The sequence below is a fragment of the Stegodyphus dumicola genome, chromosome 1 (genome assembly GCF_044657685.1).
Source record: "Stegodyphus dumicola isolate Sdum_Otavi_A_Nest chromosome 1, ASM4465768v1".
In the NCBI taxonomy this organism is placed as follows: Eukaryota; Metazoa; Arthropoda; class Arachnida; order Araneae; family Eresidae; genus Stegodyphus; species Stegodyphus dumicola.
The window spans coordinates 186,152,136-186,177,133 of record NC_140768.1 but is presented as its reverse complement, the minus strand read 5'-3'; the positions used below and the strand labels follow the sequence as shown (position 1 = coordinate 186,177,133).

At 31.7% G+C, this 24,998-nt stretch overlaps 1 protein-coding gene across 1 annotated transcript; it reads right to left on the bottom strand.

Annotated features, from left to right (window-relative positions):
* Positions 1-416: 416 nt before the first annotated feature.
* On the bottom strand, positions 417-24,946 carry LOC118193244 (MICOS complex subunit Mic10-like). The gene is made up of 4 exons (XM_035364299.2): positions 24,790-24,946; positions 24,601-24,648; positions 12,238-12,347; positions 417-538 (listed from the first exon to the last, which is right to left on the bottom strand). Exons 1-4 carry the CDS (start codon positions 24,884-24,886, stop codon positions 500-502), a joined length of 294 nt encoding a protein of 97 aa, XP_035220190.1. The 5' UTR covers positions 24,887-24,946; the 3' UTR covers positions 417-499.
* Between the last annotated feature and the right edge of the window lie 52 nt (positions 24,947-24,998).

The window sequence follows — 24,998 nt, the reverse complement described above, 5'->3', positions numbered from 1 at the left end:
TTAAACTGCATTTAATAACCTCAAAATGGATATTTTCATTGAAATATGATACCCAGAATTTTTTGTGATTACAATACTTCCTTTACTTCATACAAGGAAGCAAAGAGAAATCAAGGTATAAATTAGAAGGGTTATTTTGGAATTCTTAAAAAAAAAAAATAATAGTTCTTTGGGAATTTTAGGGGTTTCGAGCCAAATACTTAACCATTTGAAGGATTAAATAGCTTCAATAAATCTCTTTTATACCTAAGAAAGATGTTTCTTGATACTACTGCCTTTACAGACCTTTTACACCACTTATATTACCACAAAGTGAGTATATATACATAAAATCAACATCTTCTTTGTATTATGTTTTTGTAAAGTGAAATGCATTTGAAACAAAATTTATTCTTTGAATAATTACAAAATTTGAATTAGTTATTATAAATAGTGCATAGTTTATTGTTAAGACTTTGTTCTATAATACACTAAAATTTTAGAGCTACACAATAACAATCTAAGATTCTTTTTCACTTTTTTGCTCCTTTGGCTTCAACTGAAAAAGAAAAACATATATACATATATATAATGCTTGAGCATCCTAAAAATCTTAATTTTAAATCCAATTAAAAACTTAGATAATTTCACAAAATGTATAACAAACATTTCATGCACCATAGTGGCTTCACATTTAAGTTATAGTCTGTCCACCATGAAAAGAGATGCCTACATCCATATGATATTGCACAATCCCAGCATCTTATTTTAAATAAATCTGGAACAAATACCACATGTTCTATAACAATGGATTTAGGATTCACTCATTTGCTAACTCAAATGTGTTTTCTGCATCTATTCTTGTGGTAAAATGAACAGATGAGATTAAGTCTCTTCTCATGGTGGAGGGATTATAATCCTTCAATTTTTAAGTTGATTTACAAGGGAAAAAAATGGCTTCAGTAATAAATTCAGCAATTTGCAAAGTTGCTGCTTCAAGAAAAATTTTGATTAGGAAACTTTTTAAAAAATCTAAGTCATAGGCTGTATATATATATATATGTAGTTAAAAAAATTGACTGAGGCAAAGCATACAAGGATAATTCACCTAAGGTAATAGATGTCTTCACAGAGGATTTCTAAGGAAACTGTTTCATATTTACATTGCATTTAGAAACTTAGAGAATATCTAGCTCTCTTTTTACATAACATAAAATATTGAAAAATAATTAAGAAAATATTTAGGTGAAAACAGCAGATTTATATTTCGGGCATCATGGATGGGTTTGATATGATTTAAAGGTATTTTGCAAGTTACTCAAATGGACTAAATGTCATGCTTCATGGCAAAACTAATATTCTTGAACATAAAAAGTTATACAATAATCATTAATTATGCATTTTTTAAATATAAAATTGCAACTATAAGACACAGCAGATATATTTTTCAGAGCAAAGAAAAGAATTTTTCTTCCCCTTTTCTTTCTGTTAAGATGTATTATTATCATTTGGCATAAATGTTTGCTGCTTGTAAACATAAATTTCAGTTTATACAACACCCCCCAAAAAAGACAGTTTCCAAACAATTAAAAACAAATTAGTATTTCTAAGCAATTATTCAAAATTAAGTTTATATGTTGCACAAATTCAACTTGAAAATATGAATACAGAAAGGTTTTTGCTATATATAAAGAATACAAAGAAAAATTTTCACAGTAGAATCAAAATAGTGAATGCATACCATAAAAATGCATCCCAAACCCTTCAACATAACTAAGGCTGAAGAAAGATTATTTTTATTTTCAAGGGGGCTAATCTGTTGTATAAAAGTTAAATCAATATAGCATTTAGGAAATCTCTGCATATTTACAGTTCTTGTGTATCCTTAATATATTAGCTTAGCAGTGTAGCATATGATTTGATATTTATTTTTAAATCCTTTGGCTAAATAGTAATTTCAAAGAAACTGGATAGAGATAATAATGCTTGAAAATTTGTTCTTACTGTTTGTTACTTTGTTTGTTTACTGCTTATTATACAATATAAAACAATCTTGACGAAATCTGATGGTGCTATGATCCTTATCACTGAAGACCATTTGATATAATTATTTTACATTATTTTTTTCATTGATGAAAAGGCACATCTCTTTTCATTCAAATATACTACGCAATTAAGAAGATGTTTTAATTTATTGAAATAAATAAAACTTCTACATTCATTTCAATATTTGATAAACTACAGCATTTATTTTCAAAGCAAAAACAAACATTTATTTTTCAATAAAGATCATGATTTAAATCTTATTATATAACAAAAATATAAACTCAAAGAATAAGAGATTACTATTCACTTAATCATAATAGAAGTTCAATTATCCAAAAAATCAATTTCCTTATTTTTATGATAGAAAAACAAGATTATGAAGAACTATAACATGATTTGGAACCCCTAACGTAATCCCAGTTGGTTATCAGGATCTGTGCAGTCTATAGGCACAATAGTCTTAATGGAATCATGGAACTCCAGACATTTGCAGTACTTTAGGTCTCTTATCTATTAATTTATCAAAATATAGGCCGTTAATAACCATAGGACCACCTGCAATGCCTATATAGTTAGAACTTTTATAAGATTATTAAGTTAGAACTTTCCATAAGAAATACATTTAACTACGAGATATTTTGTATTACCAAGCATAAGCATGCATTATTATATATTTATTTATCTGTATTATTATTATTATCTCTCCTCCTCAAGTCCTTCAAGTTGTCTCAAAGTCTGCTCTTAGCCGGCGAGGGGTGTACCTGGGCAAAATGGGCGAAGTACGTCGGGAGAGTTATCTCCTGGAAGGGACACCCAAGGCATGAAGGCCGTTCCATTATGCTTAGCTAAGACCTGCAGTCAATGGAGCAAAGAAAAACTTCTTCCCTTGAACTTCACCCAGGGGACTCGGTTCTTTTTGACCAACAGAAGCTGCTCACTTCCTCCTCCTTATGGTTTTGTTGACTACCGCAGATGATGCTGTATCGTCCGCCACGCAGAATAATCAGGGACGCGTTCGGGGTTTAGGCAGAGGGTCCTGTTCGAAAAGTAATCTAGTGTCCTTATAAGCTAAAAACCCTGAAAATCCTACAGTGCAGCATAAATGGACTCTCTACAAGAGCTACTAGATTCAAACTTGAACAAATTTTAGATTTTGCAAATACTCATGATGTACAAGTTATAGCAATCTAAGAAATGAAGTTAAATATGACTTCAAACTTGAAAATTAAAGGTTGCAGCATTTTTAGACTTGATAGACCCTCCAGGAGAGGAGGGGGGTCTGGCATTTCTGATCAGAGGTATCAACTGCAAGACTCCTACTTCTGACCTTGAGATTCAGGGCATAGTTGTCACATGGAGAGGCAAAGCGTTTCATATCTACAATGTATACCACCCCCTTAACTGATTTCGACTTCCTGAAAGCATTTTGCTGGCTCTGAAAGACAACACGCTTATTTTAAGTGACCTCAATGCCAAACTACCTTCTGGTGTTGTTCTTCAAGCAATGGCAGAGGAGAAGAACTGCTGCTTTTAATAGATGACACTGGGTTTATGATACTCAATGATGGTACCTCTATCCATGCTTTCTATAGCTATAATACCACAGAGGCGTTAGATATTTCAATTGTCAGTTCAAACATCCATCAATTATGCAAATGGACTGTGATGGACTCTATTGGGAGTGACCATCTACTTATATTTTAATTAATATAAGGGAAAAACAGCACATTCAGAACATCAGAGAACCTTTCTAGAACTTTGCTAAGGCTGACTGGAACTCCTTCCCAAAATCCGTTGATAACTGCATTAATACAGAGCATTTGACCGATAATATAAATGCTAACTGACTTAAATTTAAAGACATAATACTATATGATGCCAAGATGTATATTCCAAGAGTAACATAAAACACTATGTGCCATTCCTCATTCATGAACACCTCTTTTAATGAAGAGAAAGCTCCTGTTGCAGGAGAATACCGATAATGATAATAATCTTAGCTCTAGAACCGATCTAAATAAAATAAATGATAACATCAAGATTGCTTATGCACAACTAGGCAAACTAAATGGAGAGAGCTATGCACTAAGCTTGATACGAGTGTCGGATTCTAAGCTCTGGAAAATTATCAAAAGCATAAATAGAGAACAGCCACAATCTGAGACTTGCAGTGCTTTAAAGAATGGCTCTATACCAAGAACTTTACTCAAATGAAAGATCTAAATATAATATGGCATATTCCACCTATGCACCAATGGTATATAGGAACATCTACTGGCTCCCTACTGGAACTCAAATGTTACCATGGCTCCCAAACTGCTCTGGCTAGACTAACACCTTAAATGTCTTCCCATTGATAGTGGCAGAAAAATCCACCCCGCTTGTAAAAAATGCTGTGACCATCCAACTTCACCTGATCACATACTGGGTTGCATCAGACTTTCTAAGGAGGGCTTAACATCTGATCCCCTCACTATTATTGATTTTTCGAGGGTCAACAACCTTCTGGAGCTGATCTGACATATGTCAGATCTTTCAAGGATAAGCAACATTATTATCTCTGTATATTATAATTATTGATTATTCCTTTAATAATATTTAAAGGCAGCTAAGCCATGTTATATGGAGAACACTATACATTAAAATCATCTGAACATAAGTTCTAAAATTCATTACTTTTTTCAAATAGCATTTAGAGATGAAAGGTTTTTAATTTCAACAATGCAATACCTTTCTCAAGCATTTCAACTGAATTAAGTTTTATATAAGCAGGGATTGCATTTCCTTTAACAATATCTCATTTTAATATGCAGTTTTTGAAAAATCTATATGTGAAAGATGACTTGGTATAATCTTAAAGTAAAAACATATGTATGCCCATTAACCCCTTAACTGCCGCGGGCGTATATATATGCCATGCTCAGACGATGCGTTAACTGCCCTTCCAAAATACTATCATTTGCTTTGTGCTGCTACTCGCAAAATTATTCACAAAGCTTTGGAATGCAACACCACAATGACCTTGACAAAGTATGCGAAGAACGATACTATTTCAGAGAAGTGTGGGGAGAAATTAGAGAAAAAGATGTGTCTAAGGAAGTGAAAGTAATGACTGTGCGGTATTGGCTGGTGTGGTTTGAGTAAAAAATATTTTTTTTTATTCTGTGTCCTTCGTTTTCATTTACTTTTTATAGTAGGTTGCAGGAATAAAGAAATATATAACGGAAGTTTCAAACCCATTTATCTTTTTTCAATTATTTTTTTATGAACTACTCGTGCTTCATATTACTGAAACTAACCGTTTTGTAGACGAGTATATGAGCCAACACCTTGCAAATGAAAAACCAAGAACAAAATCATGGCATTCAACCAGTTCGGAAGAAATATATGTTTTTTAGGCATACTGATTTCGCAAGGAATAACACTGAAGCCTGATATTACACTTTACTGGTCTAAAAATGACTTGATCGAAACTCCATTTTAGGATATTTTTTATTATAAAAACATCATTTTTATTATACTTACATCTTTTTATTATACTTTTACTCAAAACATTAAATTTTGTGCATTCATTTTATTCTTTATTTTGTGAGAGTAAACAGTTTTTAGAAAGTAAAACTTGCCCTTATTTTCCCCTAATACATCGCATAACTACGCGTGCCTGTATGAAAAACCATGGCACTGGGAAATGAATCTTGTACATTTTCCGCGAAAAATAAGGGGTTGGGCTTACTGAAATTTTTGTCGATTCTGAAACACAAAACTTCTGACCGAATTAAAATTAGGTGATAAGTAGCCATCCGAACTTCTCTGACAAATGTGCAACTTCGCAGTTGAGTAAGTGCAGGATGAATTTTTGAAAACATCATGGATGCAATGACCTTCCACTTAATATGCAGAACATTTTGTCTGTAAGCAGCGATGATTTGTCCAAACCTTTCTACAATGGCTAACAAAATATGGGAATTACCTCTCAATCCACCCCAGGTAGTTTGCTTTGTTTCTCCACCATCTGATAACATTATAACCCAAGATTTACTGAAACAGACATCAAACTTGACACTGCAAATAACAGAAATGAAAAGGCATAGAAATTCCAATCCACAAAAACAAAAATACAGATTGAATTCAAGAAATCGTTCCAGAAATAGCAGTGACACAAATAACTGATATTTTCATCAGCGCTTTGGTGACATACCTTACAAGTGCATTCCATCATGCAAATATTAGGCTTCAAAACAGGAAAACTGAATCCCCGACTTTCAATGACTACCAAAAGTCAAGGGTCCAGCTGAGTTGTCTATATATTCATGACAATGCATCAGCAACCCATTTTTTAATTGACATTGGAGCTGAAAAATCGGTTATCCTACCATCATCATACTCAAGAATGAAATAACCACAAATCTTAAGATCTGTGAAACTGATAACTCTAAAATCTCACCACCACTTCCTAGGAATAATGATCCTTCCAAAGACATTCATCCTAGAAACACAAAAGTTGGATGAAGACTGAGAGTTCCTGCATACCTGAAAAACAATGAGGTATAACGCTATCACTGGAAAGGGGTATGTGGCGACACCATTTGAAATACTGAAGCGCCTTCTGTGAAATATTTTGCGTGCATTTTTCTTTCACTGAACTGCCAACAAAAGAGACTGTTAGAAAGATAAACATTCATTGGATTTTCGTTTTCAAAAACGGTACTTAACATTTGTTTCAATTTTGTTTTCTCATTGAAAAAAAAAAAAAGTTTAAAGAAGTTTGTTCTTTATAGTATACTAGTAATACTTTACATTTATTCAATGAACTTCAGAAATGCTAGTTCATGCTCTTTGGATACTTGAAGCAATTCAGTGTTGCATTTTGGATGGCCAGCAGTTTATATTAAATAATTTGTGTTATAGATATTGAATAAATTGCTAATTTATCATTTACAATACTCAATTTTGTTTTTGTCAATGTTTAAACATTTGACAACGAATCTCACTTTCTTCAGCCCAAATTGCACCAATGTCATTTTCTGTTGCCAAGGCTGCTTACAGAGGACAAATACCCCAGATTTTATGCTGATTTCATTTTTAAATATGTTTACATTTTTATACTGAGGAAATCCTTGTAGGGGATACTGAGAAAATCCCTGTTAATTTACTGAAGTACTTTTAAAATAGTGAAAATAACATTAATAATTAATGGGTACCCTCCTGTTATTAACACCAGATACAGATATATGTATATATGTGTGTATGTACACACACATATATATACTGCTACAAAAAAAAAAAAAAAAAAAAAAAAAAAAAAAAAGGGACACTTCTATATTTCCTGTTCTATTGGACCAATTCACAAAATTCAAATTGCGTTTTCCATGTCTCTAAAGCCCGACTTAGGAAATATATATATAAGTCAATTTATATATAGCATTGCTCTAACATAGGTATTTTGATACAAAATCGGACTTTTTATGAAATAACATATCAATTTTTTTCCATGTTTTGATTCTACAACTCAAATTATGCCTAGATATTAAATTTTGTAATTTTTGGTGAGAAATTTATGGAGAAATTGAAAAATTTATCTTGGTGAATTTTTTTCAGTTTGAGCCAAGAGTAATTCACTAGGCAAACTTCTTAATTTATAGCAACCTATTTTCCTTTAATTTTTGTCTTTGTCCATGAGTGGGAAAAAAGTCATTGTTCATACTTTCAAATAATTCTAACAAAGAGCATAAACCACATTTTCATTACCATCGTTTATAATGAATACACCAAATTTCAAAACATGCCATAATGTAAATTCCCGCATATCTTAGGAAATTTTTAATAAAGAAAACTCCAATTTCTTCCAAGTATGCTTAGAAATACATCTATGTTAAGATAATGGCAAACATTTTGTAGGTTATAATTCAAAATATTTTTCAAAAAAATCTATAAAAATTATTTAAAAATACAAATTTAAAAATTAAATCATTAAAAAATAAACAAATTTTATTTGAAATGAACCTAAATTTCGAAATATGAAAGGAAGAATCAAATAAATTTAATAAAAAAAGATATATTAATAAATACATATCAAATTCAATTAACATTGAGTAGCTAAAAGCTTGAGGGCTAATTTTTTAAAAAAACTACTTGTGCGAATGTTGCAAATTGCATAATTTGAGTCGTAAAATCGAAATATGAAAAAAATTGGCATGTCCTATCAGAAAAGCCCGATTTTGTGTCAAAATACCTATATTAGAACAATGATATATATAAATTTAATACATATCTTAAGTCATGCTTTCGAGACATGACAAACACAAGTTGAATTTTGCCAATTGGCCCAGTAGAACAGGAGGTATAGAACAGTACCATTTTTCTTTTTTATGCAGTGTACATTTTGAAGTAATGCCCAAATTTATGATTAATCTACTTCCTATTTACTCATGCGTGTAAGCAACAGGAACAGATGGAAATTTATTCACATTAGATACGAACCAGTACGATTCTTATTCACATTAGAAAGTGAAATGCTCTTTCAGCATTTGTTTTATGAATCGATAAAATGTTCTGCGTTACAGTTTCATTCAAGTTCAAGCATACAGCTATTTCAATAGCATACCTCTTTCTGCTCAAAAAAGCTACTTTACTAAAAAAGCCATTTTATTTTTAAAAATAGCGTACGATATTTATAAAACCAGTTTGAATAAGAGGCATCCAATCAATGCAGATTACTTATTAATTCCATAAGGATCGATTGGCTTCCACGGTTTTTGAAAGTCAGCTGTTTTAATTAATAATTAAACTAAGCCAAAGCATATTACAAAAACTGCCAGAAAATATATAATCTAATGGGGATATCATAGGCTCTACCAAAAAATTTATTAACTTTAGTAGCATTTTTTTTTTTTTTTGTTCATCTTTCCTATGGATGACATATTGAGGTACTGACAAAAAATGAAATAATATGCTAATAATGTAAATGCAAATTGCTTACGATCGCATCAAAAGCACCTTGTGATCGTCGGGTTTAGCTAGCCCATCGTACACAATCTCAGTGAGGAGATATTTATTTCATCTTTTTCATTAGTTAATTTTCTGTTGCAGTTTTTATGTTCATTAATAAAAAAAGAATAGCTTAATTGATAAAAAATTAACATTGCATTTCTCAATAAAGACCTTTGAGAACTACTAACTCATAGTTCCTAAAAATAAAATTCACATATTACTTCTACATGAATGACGATGTGCAAATAAAAATAAATGTATAGGAAGTATGATCTGATAAAAATGGTGTTACTGTTTTATACGTTCTTCAACATTACAGCATCTTTAGAAGGACTTTTATCCCCTTCGCACCAACTGTCACGTATACGTGCCAGCAACGAACACACTTATCTACCGGCCGACATGCAGGCGTGCCAGAGCATTGTTGCGTTTACTACCGACCGTCACGTATTTGTGCCAGTACCTTGGAACGTTTTTCAAACTATAATTTCTGCCACAAGATGGCACTGTATGTCCATATGGTTTCAGATACATGTACATTAGACCTTCTACTCGAAATGAGAGAAGCATGACTCACATACACGTGTTTTTGATTATATAAACAAACGGGGAACTAAATGTTTCCGAATGGCGTGATTTATGACGTCTCTTTAAATCGCACTTTATTCGCACGTGGTAGTTGTTTATTGTAAGCAGAAGTTTTATATGCGCTGAAGCGTTGAGTATTTCGGTTTACAGTTCAGTTTTTAGAAAATAATTAGATCTTGTTAGACGTGAATTCTTTCTGTTTTTACCGTTTCAATGACGAAGCGTCGAAAATGTTTAACAGAGCATGAAATAGCAGAATTGATGCAAAGTATTTCAGATATTGATTCTGAAATTCTGATTTTCTTATATTGATTCTGAAAGATTAACTGAAAAACATTTTCCAAAACTTTGTTCAGAAGAGACTGATAAGAAAATGAGACAACGATGCTTCGTTTGTTCACATTCCCGGAAAAATCCTCCAAAACGGCAAATGAGTTATTACGAGTTCAAGGAATGTAACGTAGGACTGTGTGTAGATCCCTGTTTTAAAATTTTTCATATGAAAAGAGAATTTTAAGTAATATATTTAGTTTTCAGATGTATAATGTTAAAAGTCATAAAATGATGAGTAATTAAAATAAAATGTGTAAAATATACATTTAAACAAGAAATAAGGTAATTAAAGTATGTATATAAAAATATCTATAAAGCATAAGCCGTTTAAATACTCTATAGAGCATTATTAAACAATGCGTCGATACTTCGGAAATTTCATGGATTTAGGCTTAGTAGCAAAAAAGCCCCCGGCCCTGGAGAGATGCTCGCGGAAGACACTGCCGGCCTCCGCGATAAGCGTGCATTTTCGCTACCCGGCTCGAAGGGGTTATGGGTAATTTCTGGGGTGTGTAATTTTCTTCTAATTTTGAGATGACAGCTATTATAAAAATCTGAAGATGTTATACACAGGCTGATTGAAAAGTTTTAAGACTGCCTCTTCCTGATATTAGAAGTGGTTATGGATTTGGGAAAACTATGAAACGACTATTGCTGGACGACAGTCATAGCATTCTATATTTTGTACCACTGAGTGGAAGTATTTAAAATGTTTTGTAGTGGCAGAGGAAGAAGGTGCATACATGAACACATACATCCATACATAGACACATTACTGAATCCAGTCTTGATAACACAAGAGTACCAATTAATGTACATAGTACTTGTGTGGATAAAATTAATAATTTCATATTTATTGAAGTAAAGCAAAATTAAGTGTAAATACTAACTCAGAATTTCTTAAACTTTGGGTCGCATGACCTGCAGCACGGGGGTCACCAAAAATTTTAGCAGTTTTGATATTGCTTTAACTTATTATAATAATTTTACAATTACCAAATATTTTTACACAATGTATCTAAAAATACATAAAGATAAGACAATACAGACCAAGATAAAAAAATGTTTTGACACATTCTTTTTATAATATAAACGTTCATTTTACTTGCTTTGCACGTGACACTGTCATTTCATCTGTTACTTATTTAAAATTTTCACATTGTTCTGTGTCTTAAAATTAAAAATTAAAGTTTATGACCTAAAACTGCAATAATAGATCACAGTACAAGTGAAAAAATTGATAGTTTCACTCATGTGTGTGTCAGATTAGCGAAATGCTTATGGAGTCCTACAAAATTTTCGTAAATATTATTATGGGGTCCTGGGGTCACGAAAAAATCTCAGTGATAAAAAGGGGTCATGACTGAAAAAAGTTTTTATGAAGCCTTGTACTAAGTGATTAAACATTGCCTGAATCTTCAAATAAGATTCTATATACATCTACAGTGGATCAAGACAATTCAGATCAAATGTAATTTTAAAATGAAAAATTTAACATGAATAACATTTAATAAGAAAAAGATCATAAGATGTAATGTGAAAAAATAATACAATTCAGATGAAATAAAATTTAATAAGAAATTTTAATTTGAAATTCACCAGAAGTGGCAGAATGCTATTTGGGTACTTATGTGTTAATACAACCACCTTGGCACAGTTTTGTGATTTTTTACAGAAGAAAAAGGTGATTCAGTGAACTTTCAAACTGCAATTTACAATGGATATGGTTACCTAAAGAACTGCTGCCAGTATGATTCTTAGAGTTTGGCAACTTCCACTAAGGTCATTGTGATTAATTCAATAATTTTCATTAATTACAGGGAAGCATTTTTTTAGTGAAAAAGTTAAAAATTGGGAGATTCAATGATTTATTGAAAGGCTCGGAGATGTGCTGAAAAACCAGGACAGCTGGCAACTGTGTTATAGGGTTTTCTCCCCAATGTTAGGAGCTTGGGCATACAGTGATGTTGCATGTTGCAAATTCATGAAACTATAGAAACTTTTACTTATAATCATTAACACTTTTCTTTCTGTACTAGAAGTATAAAAAATTTAGTTATGGAAAATACTATATTTAATTATAAATAAAAATTATATAAGTATAAAAAGCTATAAGCTAGTTATAAAATTATACAAACTAGAAGCATAAAAAATTAGTTATGCAAAATACTGTATTTAATTATTATTAAATTAGTACTATTTAAGTATCCCAAATTATTTCATTATAAGTAATTTATATTTGTATGCAGATGAATCTGCAAATAAGCAAAAAATTTGATATCAATGCAAAATGCAATATACCTTATAATTCAACATCTTTCTTAAATGAGGATCACGGAATGCATGCTGACAATTTGCTAAACCCATTCCAAACCCTGTTCCAAGACCAAATACGATTGGCCACTTTCTCCCTGAAAAATAACCAATATTAAAAGTCATTTATTTGTAGCCAAAGATACACATTTAAATGATTTTTGTTAGCAGTTAGTTTTTAAAACATAAATATAAAGCACATGAATTTGACTCACATAACCTTTAGACACTACTGAAAATTACAACTACGATTAGTCGTATAGTTACAAGCCATAACAAAGATTATTTCTGATTTATATTCAAATTATTTAAAACTAAAACAAATACTAATTTTAAAATATGTCATAATCATTAAATTTAAAACTTCACTCGAAAACATTAATAGGTCTGATAAAATGACATAGTTAACATGTATTTTTAACAGAAAATGGAAATTTTTCAATCCGTTTTATAAATTCAAATTCATCCTTCCTCCCTTCATGTATAAGAAATTTACATCTTTTAATTAATATTTTTGTATATATATAACATAGTGGTTCTCAATCTTTTTTGCTTCAAAACTCTCTTAGAAATGTGTATGAAACTGGCATATAGTGACCTGGTAAACAGATATAAAGAGATAAATAAAACTAGACATATAGGATATCTGAAAAACTGGTACTTTACAATTAAAGCCATATCATACATTTTCAGCATCATATTAGAACATTTCTTCTCTCACACCTTTATACCTGGGCACTTTTCTTCCTCTTATGGTTGAAGGCTTCATAGCCATTTTGTATTCAAGTTAAACTTTAATTTCATGAGGTAGTCATTTGAAAGCAATCTTTTTTTTTTAGTGAAGAACATACCTTTCTTAAAGAAAAAAGAAAGCTGCTTCTTCACTTCTTGGAAAATTCCAAGCTGAAAAAAGTAAATAAAAAATTTGGTTGCATTAAAGCATTATTGCCAGAGAACTGAAATTGCAACACCTAGCATTGCGTAAATATGTAAAAAAGTGCCATAAGGCATGTCGTTCATGGAAAAATATCCAAAAATTGTTATCTTGATTTCAATGTTACTTCTATAATATTTCCAATAATATTTGACATTTATTTGATAGTGAACTGCCGTCTTCAAGTGTTGAGTGGATATATGCTGAAATTCACTTTTTACAAGCATTACATGAACAGAATATATAATTTGTTGTAAACGACCCTTCCAGAAATGCTGAAAAATATATGGCTGGAGAAAGAATATCAACTTGGTATTCTTTATGTCATACGTTTTATTTTGTGATGAAAGTAAAGACTTAAATTTTTTATGGTTATGTATACTGCTGTTCAATATATAGAATCTACTTATATATCTACATTTAACATAAAATATAAGAACTGAAATCAGAGTAATCATGTTGGGACACCCAATATTGCAATAAGAAAAAATAAAACACATAAGACTTCTGAATACATATGATGCATGCCTAAACATTTTACCTATACAGTCAAAAGTCTTTAATCCGGACCTCAAAGCTACAAACTTTCTGCGCATGCGTCAACGCATGCGCGTTTAACGTATAATGGAAGGTATAAGCTAAGCGAAAATTATCTAATTATCTATTTCAGTTAATGTTGTAGATTGCGTTGTTCCTTAATCTTCGAATTGGATCCGGCTTATTATTTTTTGCAGACTGTTAGAGCAATTTTATAAAAGTAAGCTTGAACTTTCGTTTATGTCAAAAAGAATTTCCGATTCTGGAGCTACCAAAGGATCTACAAAGCGAAAGCATGTTCCAATGTCCATCAAGCAAAAAGTGTAATTGCTGCAAAAAATGGATAAAGGCATGTCCTTTGATTCTCTAATCATTCCGAAATAATGTTAATCAATTTTACGCTGCTCTGCGGGGGGGGGGGGGGGTACATCGCGGCACGCAAGGAACTGGAAGTTGATCTGTCAGCACTATCCTTATCTTCAGGGCAGATGTTTTTATTTTATTCGGCTTATAATTTCTTACTAAATGTAGTATTTCATCTCGATGTACTCCGTCTTAGATATGATTTAAATCAAATTCCTCGTCATTATAAATATCACGAATACACATCAAATAGTTTTCTGGTTGCAATTTTCTAATTTCGACTATGCGTAACGTATGCTTTACGCATGCGCGCGTTGAAAGAAATGTTTAATAAACAAATAAATATAAGTTGTTTTTTTTTTGGTATATTTTGATAACCTTTAGATCATAATTGCTCTTTATTTCATAAATTACAGTTCCATATTTTTAATTTTAAAATTTCTGCATGCCATCTTACCAGATTTAAAGTGATGATCTATAATCCGGAAAAACCGATAATCCGGAATCGCCGAAGTCCCGACGAGTTCGGATTAAAGACTTTTGACTGTATTATATAGCAATGTTTACATGTACCATCAAAGAGAGATAATAACTGCACGTTCGTTATGCACCTGCCATGCATCATGGAAGTTCTACTGTAATAATATATATGTGTGTTTAATTATTCTTGTTTAGAGATACACAGAGCCCCACATGGAACTATAGCTGGCTCTCGCCATGTGTTTGGCTTCTCTTTCACAAGGGCTAAAAAGCGTCGTGCATAATGGAAAAGGACCTAATAATTTAATGTTAATATCAATAATAATTTGTTAATAATTGCCACATTAGGAAGGAATGATCTGACGAATGTCGAAATCGCATGAAAAGAAGAAGTTGGAATATACAAATGATTAGTATTTCATTGCATTTAGATAATGCAGGAGGGAGAATTGACATCTGAAGTACTGCATAAAAGAAAAGTTGTGTAGTGGATTTCTCATTCAGAAAGTGCTTTATCAGGTTGGAGTTTGCTCAGAACATCGTGTTGTGCCTTGAATAAGAAGAGGAAATGCTTACCAGCAAGTTTTAAAATTGAGGCAGGATTGTTGTCTATCGAAAGTGTAGATTATCATTCTGTGATATCGCCGGTTGCACTAGTCGACATCCAACCACTGTCATGCAAATATGGAATCAACGGATTGCGAGGGTCATACTGAACGGCCGTATCTCAAAGCTCTCCCATGACTAACACCAGAGAGGACAAACATATTGTGAAGTCAGCAAGTCAGCACTGCAAAACCATATGACCACATCACGGACCATTAATCAGGAAATGGGCATGTTTGCAGCACACCGAGTATCAGCTCGTAAGATGCGTCAATGTTTGCAGCGAGTGACAATTACTTCAGCTTCCCTCAATAATGCAGCATAGAGAGAGATGGTGTCTCTGGTGCACCCAAGGACAAAGCTATGTACATGAGTTACAAAATGTGCCCTTTTCAAACGAGTCCCGGTTACGTGCAGTATTCTGATGGTCATATATGTGCCTGGAGTGTCCAAGGAGATTACCTGCACTTGTTATCGGCACAGGGGCCCTTCACCTGGTGTGATGATTTGGGCAGCCACTGGGTATATGACACACACATCTCTAGTTCGGATAGATGGTAATATGAACAGATGGATAAATTTCTGACAACTTACGTCCAGTGGTTGCACCCAATCTCTGAGGCCCCCAAATGCCATGTTCCAGCAAGATTATGTAAGATGACATGTTGCACATCGTGTTCTGACCTTTCTCAATACACAGGGTATTCGATTGCTGCCCTAGCCTGTATGGTCTCCAGATCTGTCACCCATTGAAAATATCTGGTAATGGGCTGTTCAAAGACTGTTCTGCCACCCTTCTCCAGCTAATAAGGTTGAAGTGTGGCATAGACTTGAAGCAGCATGGAATGAATTACCTGTTTCTGTAATCCAAGTCCAGTTTGACTCCATGACTGATGGGATAATGGTCACAACCTGGCAGCTGTTTCTCCTAATTTCGCACCCCTGTAAACCTTCAAAATACTTATAAATTTAATTATTTTGTCTTCATGCTATATGTGCAATAAATATCTTATGTGCAATAAATATCTTTTTTTGTAATTGCTTTCCTTCACTGTGTTGCAATTTTAATGACCAGCAGTGTAATTATATAACAAATGGAATAAAATTAAACATACTATTACTTTTGAGCTCACATAAGGGATTCCCAAAATATATTAAAATTCAAACCTAAATAGAAACTAAACTCAGTGGTGCAACAGCCGTAGTGGGCCACAGCCTGCAGTGCCCTGAAATCTGCTTTCTTGACCTTGGGTTCAGTTGTGTGTGTGTGTGATTATCAGGGTTCGTACACATTTCCGCACATGGAAATTAAGTACTTTTAAGGACTTTTAAGGACCATTAATGAAAAAATTAAGGACCTATAAGCAAATAGCAAATTTATAAATTCAATTAAAAATATTATCTATGCCTGAACTCCACTTTTGTAATACCATCCAAAAAATAAAATATATCCGTAAGTAGGCTAAGTAGGCTACATTATCAATAAACATAGCTTAGTTAACATTAATTATTAATAAGTTTGAGAATAAAATACACTTTATGAAATTTATCAAATATCATTACATATTTTACACTTATAATAGTTCGGCATATTTGAAGAAAGATAAGTGACATTTTATTTACGTTTTACTAATAGTTTCATACTGATTTTTTAATGTCTCATTTTGTCACATACTTGCTCAATCTGGAGGTTTAGTAAATAAGAGGTAGATTTTATGTCAAGCAGGACAGGTTAAAATGAGAAGTAAAATCATAATCAGAATGATTTATAACAAAAGACTGGCTGCTGTGACCACTGCTCCTTGCCTACAGAGAGACCTGCTGATCAAAACAAAACTGAAAGACCTGATGTGGGCACAGTTGACATGTTTTGAAAGTTAGTTGGGCTCTGTCTGATGCAGTTAGTGTCGTAGCTTCATGTAGAGTTCCAGGGGTTGTAACCCACTTAATATACTTTAAGGTTTCAATAAGCCACTAAAGCACCAGAGGTGATACTAAGTTGATTTGTATTATTTCAGGTCTCGCTATATATGAATAATAAGTTTTATATGAAATTTTACATTTTTGTGTTTTATCTTGTACTATGATAAGGTTTAATGAAAGGCAATAACTCGCTTTAATGTATGATAGATATATTTTAAGGGTAAGCAGTTAGTTATAAATAATTAAATTAGGTAGTTAGATAACCTTAATCATTATGGATTTACATGACCACTATTAAATTTTACGGTACTTTTCCGTTTTGCCGGCGCAGGCGATAAAGTCGCCAATAATGGTACAACTAATGCCAAACGGAATATCCTCGCTGGTAACCTTTTACGCCTCATTTTCAAAACAAGTCGCAGCCATTTCTTATCAGATTAATTTTTTTTTTTTTTTTTTTTTTTTTCAATACTGGCATAAAATCACATAGAATATTTACCAGATACTTCAATTTTATGACCTAAGACCATTCTCGGTAATTAAGTCAATTAGGAAGCAATCACACCACTCACCGAAGACGAAAATATAGTAAAGACAAAGTCAAGAATTAAATTCAGCCATTCTAATGCACCAGCGAAGTAAAGCACTGCGGTTTTACATAATTTCTGAGTAAGCTATTCGTACGAATTGAAACAATTCTTGCATTTAAACTTGTATTCCAAGATTTGTAAACAAGATTTAACTTGAAATTAATGTAGATAATTCTGAGAGAATTAGATTTTGGTAGTATAGTTTACGTGAGATGAGATCTCTTGGGGTCACGTGATACGAACCGGTGAATCAGGATGTTGAACAATGAAAGCATAGTAAATTCTTAAATTAATGTCTTTTTTACAAATTTATTGTTTTTATTTATTGGCATTTTACAAAATTTTAAGCTCTATTAAAATATTTATGCCTTCAAAATAAAAAATTCTTAGAACTAACATTTGTTAACATTTTTTATTTGTATACTGTATGTTGTCTCCAATAACGTCTGCTTGGCGAGATTTGCGCCGGCGAAACGGAAAAGTACCAATTTTACTTATTTAAGAATATTTCTTAAAAAGCCCCATTAAAATCACAATCCAATAAAATTTCACAGTTTAAAATACATGCAATTTATGCCATTGATATTAGGATAATTATACATTAAAAGCTACAAAAGATTTATGTTTTATAGCAACAACCCTCAACAAAACATTTATGCGAATTTGAAGCCTGCCCAGACATTTTGGCTAATTTACATAGATTTCCTTCTCTTTAAGCATCTTTTCTAAGAATTAGAAATTTCTCTCAATATGCAAACCATTGTTCTCACTAGTTTCTGCGTGCTTTATCTCCTAACTTGTCAACCTCTCCACAATGTACCTATGAGGGTTTATTTGATCTGGTAAAAGTTAAATAGTCCAAAACCCCCCGATAGACGTGACGTAAATTATTGCTATGTCTAAAAGTAACTACAAAGGTTTAAATAAGCCTCTTATTTAAAAAGAACTTAAAGGCATGGTCTTATGCTAACAAAATCAATTGCAACTTGTGGTGATGTTATTAAACAAGAACGGTCAAATTCAAACAAAAAATGTGGACCAGTGGTCAAAGACTATACAATTTAATTTTAATTTAAGCTGGCTCAGTAACTCTATTGTCATAACAAATTCAAATGTCAGCAGTAATAATGCAGAAAAAAATTACAAATTATCAGAGTTGGCAGGAACTAATGCAGTGAGCAAGCGGAGATTAAAAACACATTCTGCCTTGCGCACCAAAAACCTCAGTTTAAAAACTAAAAACTGTCTAAGTCATTTGCATTCTGGGGAGGAAATAGAAATGGGAAATTATAGTAAAGGCTGAAATTATAAACAAGTCAGTAATTTACATAATAATATCTGTATATATATTTGAAGAATAATTTTCTTTCTCTGTATGTATTTGGTTTTTTTATTCAACACGCTTCCTTTTCATTTTAGAATTTCTGTTATTCCAAAAAAAAACTAGATGCATTTAGAATGTATAGAAAAATCTGCTAATTTTATTTCTTTAGTAATACGAACATTCAGAAGAAATATGAAATATATATGGTAAAGGCCGGTTACAGAGCTGGTGTGGCAGAATTTTTAGAATTTAGTGACACACCGAGCAAAAAATCTAGACATGGCAAAACTTTTAGAATTTAGAGCAGGCACTGGAAGCAGAATTTTGAAAGGCACTAGTCAGCAAAATTTTAGACCTACAGAGATAAGTTTAATGTTCCACATGATTGCACCAGGTGAGGCAATGCCTAGCGTCAAACCTGTGTATGATGCATTAAGACATATTAGATTAATATTTTAAAACTGCCAGCTTCAAATTTCTTTATTAATCAAAAAATTCCTTTCTATAATGCCTCTCCATGTGTTACTATTAGAAGCATTTCCAATATTTTCCATGCTTGCATCTAGTGAAAAGTAGAGAAAATAAAGGGAAGACGAACACGTTAAGAAAAAGATTCTAGTATCAGAAGTAAAACATTCAAATATTATGTTTTTCATTGTTCTTCTATATATTCTCCAAAAAGTAAGAACTTCATTGCAAACTTTCTGTGAAATACACTCGTTACATGTTAATACCATAGAGATATCTTTCATTTTGTCACATTTTTCTAGAATCGTAGGTCTATAAATCTTGCTTTCAAACCCTTCTAAACTTTCCAACTTGCATCCTTCTTCAAGTTGTAATGTCTAATGTCCTGAAGCAAAATTACCCCTACTAATTTTGTAACAGCAAACAGCCAGCAATATTTTTTTTAAAAAAATCACAGGATAAATGTGCAAAATTAATTTTATAGAGAAAACTGATGCATAAGAATTCTGAATATTCTGAGACAATAACATGAGAAAACTCTTATCATGAGAAAATTAAAAAGAAGATAACTTTAATTAATTACATAGCTATTTTGCTTTTGCTAGGAAATGTTGGCTGATCTTTGGAATATGGTAACAGGTAGTTTGGCGACATTTTGGAGGCGATAAAGGTTACTACCTAGGACTTTGGTAATAATGTGAGAAGTACTCAGTTCCGATTACGCATTATTTTGTGTGAGGGAAATGAGAGATCATGAGATATGTCATGTGACATTAATGGACGAATTACACTTCTTTAATCGGGAAAGGGGGTAAATTTGGAAAAATTAATTTGTATTAAGGTTCATTGTGTGTTGTGTGAAATAGTGTTGATTAATTTTCGGATTGCATGGCACTATGTAAAGTGAATTCTAAATTTTTAATGCATTTATCTAATAATAAGTTGAGATTGTGTGAAAGGAAGGATATTACAGATAAGTTTGAATGGCGGTGCAAGAAACGGAGTGTAAGGAAGGGTACGTGGTTTGCTGAGAGTAGTTTGAGTATGGGTGAAATTTTATTAATTTCTTATTACTTGGTGAATAGACTGCCAGTTGACTACTGGATTTCGGATTTAGAAATTAGCAGTAGTACTGCAGCCGATTGGAACTCTTTCTGTAGGGAAGTAAGTGTACGTGCCCCGTAATGAAGATTCTGAAGAAGATTAGGTAAGTTAGTATTTTTAATCATTTGAGGATATTATTTTTATGCCTTGTTCTAAATGTAAGGAATAAATAAATTAATATGGAATTATTGGAAAATTGTTATTAGCAATGATTTAGTTTAAAGTAATTAGGATTGTAATGTAATTTTTATTAATTTAATGTATGTGCTTATTTATATTTTAAGTAGTTTTTTTTATTTAATTATATTTTAATTTAATGATCGTGATTTTGTAAGTTATATGTTTGTAGTATTTTGGAATACGTTTGAGTAGTACATGTTGAGTATTTTCATGCATTTTCGTGAAATTTTTCTAATTTATGAGAAAAAAGCAGTGTACATGGTTATAGTGAAGAGTGTGCGCAATGCCATTTTTGTGCAATTCTGGGATGTTTTTTTAAGTAAAAATAAGTCGATGTGTACATGGTTTAGTGATATTTTAATTAAATGATAGTTATTTTGTGAATTTGGTATACGTTTCAGCTGAAGTAAATGTGCATGGAAGTAATTTAAATATTTGACACTAAGTATTTGTAACCATTTGTAATGTTTGCGGTATGAATTCGTTGGTGACGTTTATAATAAAATAGATAATTTAGAGGTAAAAGTTTTTGGATATTTTATTTATTTTATATGTGGAAATGTTCATCTTTGGAAAGGGTATATACTTTTTCACGATCAGGTAATTTTATATATGTTCTTTTTACCAGATTTAAAGATTCACAAAATTTTCATGCATTTTCGTGAAAATTTTTCTAATTTATGACAAAAAAGCAGTGTACATGGATATAGTGAAGAGTGTGCGCAATGCCATTTTTGTGCAATTCTCGGATATTTTTTTAAAGTAAAAATAAGTCGACGTATACATGGTTTAGTGATATTTTAATTAAATGATAGTTATTTTGTGAATTTTATGGGTACTTTTCCGTTTTGCCGGCGCAAGCGATAAAGTCGCCAATAATGGTACAACCGATGCCAAACGGAATATTCTCGCTGGTAACCTTTTACGCCGCATTTTCAAAACAAGTCGCAGCTTTTTCTTATCAGATTGATTGTTTCTTTCAATACTGGCATATAATTACATAGAATTTTTATCAGATAGTTCAGTTTTATGTCTAAGGCCATTTTCGGTAATTAAGTCAATTAGGATGCAATCACAGCGATTACCCGAAGCCGAAAATATAGAAAAGGAAAAGTCAAGGGTTAAATTCATCAATTCTAATGAGAATGCATTAGCGAAGTAAAGCACTGCAGTTTTACATAATTTCTGAGTAAGCTATTCGTACGAATTGAAATATTTCTTGCATTTAAACTTGTTTTCCAAATTTAGATTTAACTTGAAATTAATGTAGATAATGGCTGAGAGCATTTGTAGAGTAGTTTACGTGAGATGAGATCGCTTGGGGTCACGTGATATGAACGGGCGAATCAGAATGTTGAACCATGAAAGCATAGTAAATTCTTAAATTGATGTCTTTTTAGAAATTTATTGTCTTTATTTATTGGCTTTTTATAAAATTTTAAGCGATATTAAAATGTTTATGCCTTCAAAAAAAGAATTCTTAGAACATTTTTTAAATATTTTTTATGTATATACTGTATGTTGTCGCCAATAAATTCTGCTTGGCGAGATTTGCGCCGGCGAAACGGAAAAGTACCGAACCGGCGAATTAGAATGTTGAACCATGAAAGCATAGTAAATTCTTAAATTAATGTCTTTATTTATTGGCTTTTTATAAAGTTTTAAGCAATATTAAAATGTTTATACCTTAAAAAAAAAAAAAAAAAGAATTCTTAGAACTGAAATTTTTTGTGTGTATACTGTATGTTGTCGCCAATAAAATCTGCTTGGCGAGATTTGCGCCGGCGAAACGGAAAAGTACCATTTTATGTTTGTAGGAATTTGGTATACGTTTCAGTTGAAGTAAACGTGTATGGAAATAATTTAAATATTTGACACTAAGTATTTGTAACTATTTTTAATGTTTGCGTATAAATTCGTTGGTGACATTTATAATATAATAGATAATTTAGAGGTAAAAGCTTTTGGATATTTTATTTATTTTATACGTGGAAATGTTGATTCTTGGAAAGGGTATATACTTTTTTGCGATCAGGTAATTTCATATATGTGCTTTTTACCGAGTTTAAAGATTGAGAAAATTTTCCTGCATTTTCGTGCAAATTTTTGTAATTTATGAGAAAATAGCAGTGTAGATGGATAAAGTTAAGAGTGTGTGCAATGCCATTTTTGTGCAATTCTGGGATGTTTTTTTAAGTAAAAATAAGTCGACGTGTAAATGGTTTATGTGTATGTGCTATTCTGAAAAACGCACAAGGAGTTTGCGATTGTGCACTTTTTCCCAATTTTGCAGTTAATATTTGTCATGAGTAAGCAGTTTTGTTACATAAAATTTCTAGCATAAGTGTAATTCGGCTAGTAGATTGTTGGAAAAAGTGTTCAGTAAATAAAAAGAAAAGAAACATGTCTTTACTTCGTGAAGACAAAATGGTGGCGAAAAAAAAAATAGAGGGTTCTGTAGCAGAGTTGGTCGCCAAAAAAATCGCCAAGTTACCATAATCCAAAGATCAACCGAAATGTTTCGTAAATTGTGCTTTATAGCATTATACCTTGTTTATTTTTCAGATTCAAAATATAATAAGTGATCAGATATAATAAGTGATATAATATAAGTGATAAGTTTTCAGATATAATAAGTGGTCAAAATAGAACTTTATAATATGACAACAAAAAATAAAAATGTTATATTTTAATGTTAATTTTTAAATATAATTTCAATATATTACCATTATTTTAATGAAATTTATGAATGTTACAATGTTTGAAAAAAATCCCCAGGTCTTGGAATTAATTTACTATAGAAATTGATCTTAAAAATCGACAAAATGTTGATAAATTGCAAAATTTAGAGCCATTCAATAAAAGAATTCACATCTCTAAAAGAGAAAAGTTGTTTAAGATCTCTTCATTAGAAAAAGTGAAATAATTTCTAAATGCTTATGTTTCACTTCTTGCTCAAAAACTAGAGTATCCCACATTTACATTAGAAATAGGAACAAATTATAACCCATTCAAAAGATAACCATATTTATCAATGAATCGCCAAAAATATATCTCCAAAATGCTAATTCACGCTAAAAAAAAATGCCAGTCGTAAAAATGGACAAAAATTTCACATGATTAAAATTAAGGACCTTCTGCCTATTTTGGCTGAAATTAAGGACTTTTAAGGACCAAAAATTGATTTAAAAAAACTTAAGGACTCTTACGGACCGTACAAACTCTGGATTATGGCAAAGCCTCCAGGGCTACCTTGGGTTCAGTTGTACATCAGCATATGCGCTGGGCAGGTGGTCAGCTTGTCGCAAAAGCTTTAGTGTTTATTCAAGCGAACTTGGTTTTATATATATATATTTATTTATTTTAATGACCCATTCAAGGGATGAAAGGTTTCTAACCCCAGACCTGTGGTGCAGCTCATTTTATTGTTCCATTCAAGGAATGAAACTCTAGACCTGTGGCGCAGCTGTGTGATGCACCAGCCACTTCTAAACCTAAATGTCACACAAAATATATGATTATGGTTAAATTATTTATTGTGATACAGCACTGATATACCATCTGCCTTTATAAAGATCTTCCTAGGGAAAACATAACATGCTTATATTAATATTACTAGTTAAAAAAGCTGCAAAAGTCGCTTGCAGAGCCCATTTCGTCACTAGGAACAAAATCCAGCTACAGCTGTGTTCAGAGGTCCCATCTAACAGTGATGAGCTATGAACATGAAATCATGTTAAGTAACTAATACATAGACATATCATTTGAAAAAAATACACACTGTTCTAAAATTTTGTAAAACATAAAACTGAATTACTATTGAAGTTAAAAATTATACTCACTTTTAAAAGCTATCAAGGATAATATACCTCCTACGGCTAAACCTGAACCTAGAATTAAAACATACATTTATAGAAACAAATCGGTAACTATAAAAGAAAAAAAATAACAGGAATATGATTTAAATTTCTCCTTATACATTATGGAGATTTAAGTTATAATTGTTCGTAAAATATTTTTTCAGCCGTTACCAGTTTTGATTAGAGTATCCGCTATACAATAATCCCAGGTTTCACCCAAGACCTCTTCAGAATTGGTGGTCATTTCAAAATTAGACGTTGAAAACATTAATCCACATGCAGACCGAGCAGACTAAAAGACCTTGTACACACTAGAAGTTATTAATCATTTCATTTCATTTTTATTTATTTCGTTTTTCATTCAATATATTGTTTTGCTT

What these genes read in the sequence shown, in the direction of transcription:
- LOC118193244 (XM_035364299.2), bottom strand. Translation starts at nt 24,886, where the DNA reads ATGTTTTCAACGTCTAATTTTGAAATGACCACCAATTCTGAAGAGGTC. An exon ending in GGATACTCTAATCAAAACTG is followed by an intron (nt 24,649 to 24,789) that starts GTAACGGCTGAA and finishes TTTTAATTCTAG; the next exon opens with GTTCAGGTTTAGCCGTAGGA. An exon ending in ATCCTTGATAGCTTTTAAAA is followed by an intron (nt 12,348 to 24,600) that starts GTGAGTATAATT and finishes GTTATTTTTCAG; the next exon opens with GGAGAAAGTGGCCAATCGTA.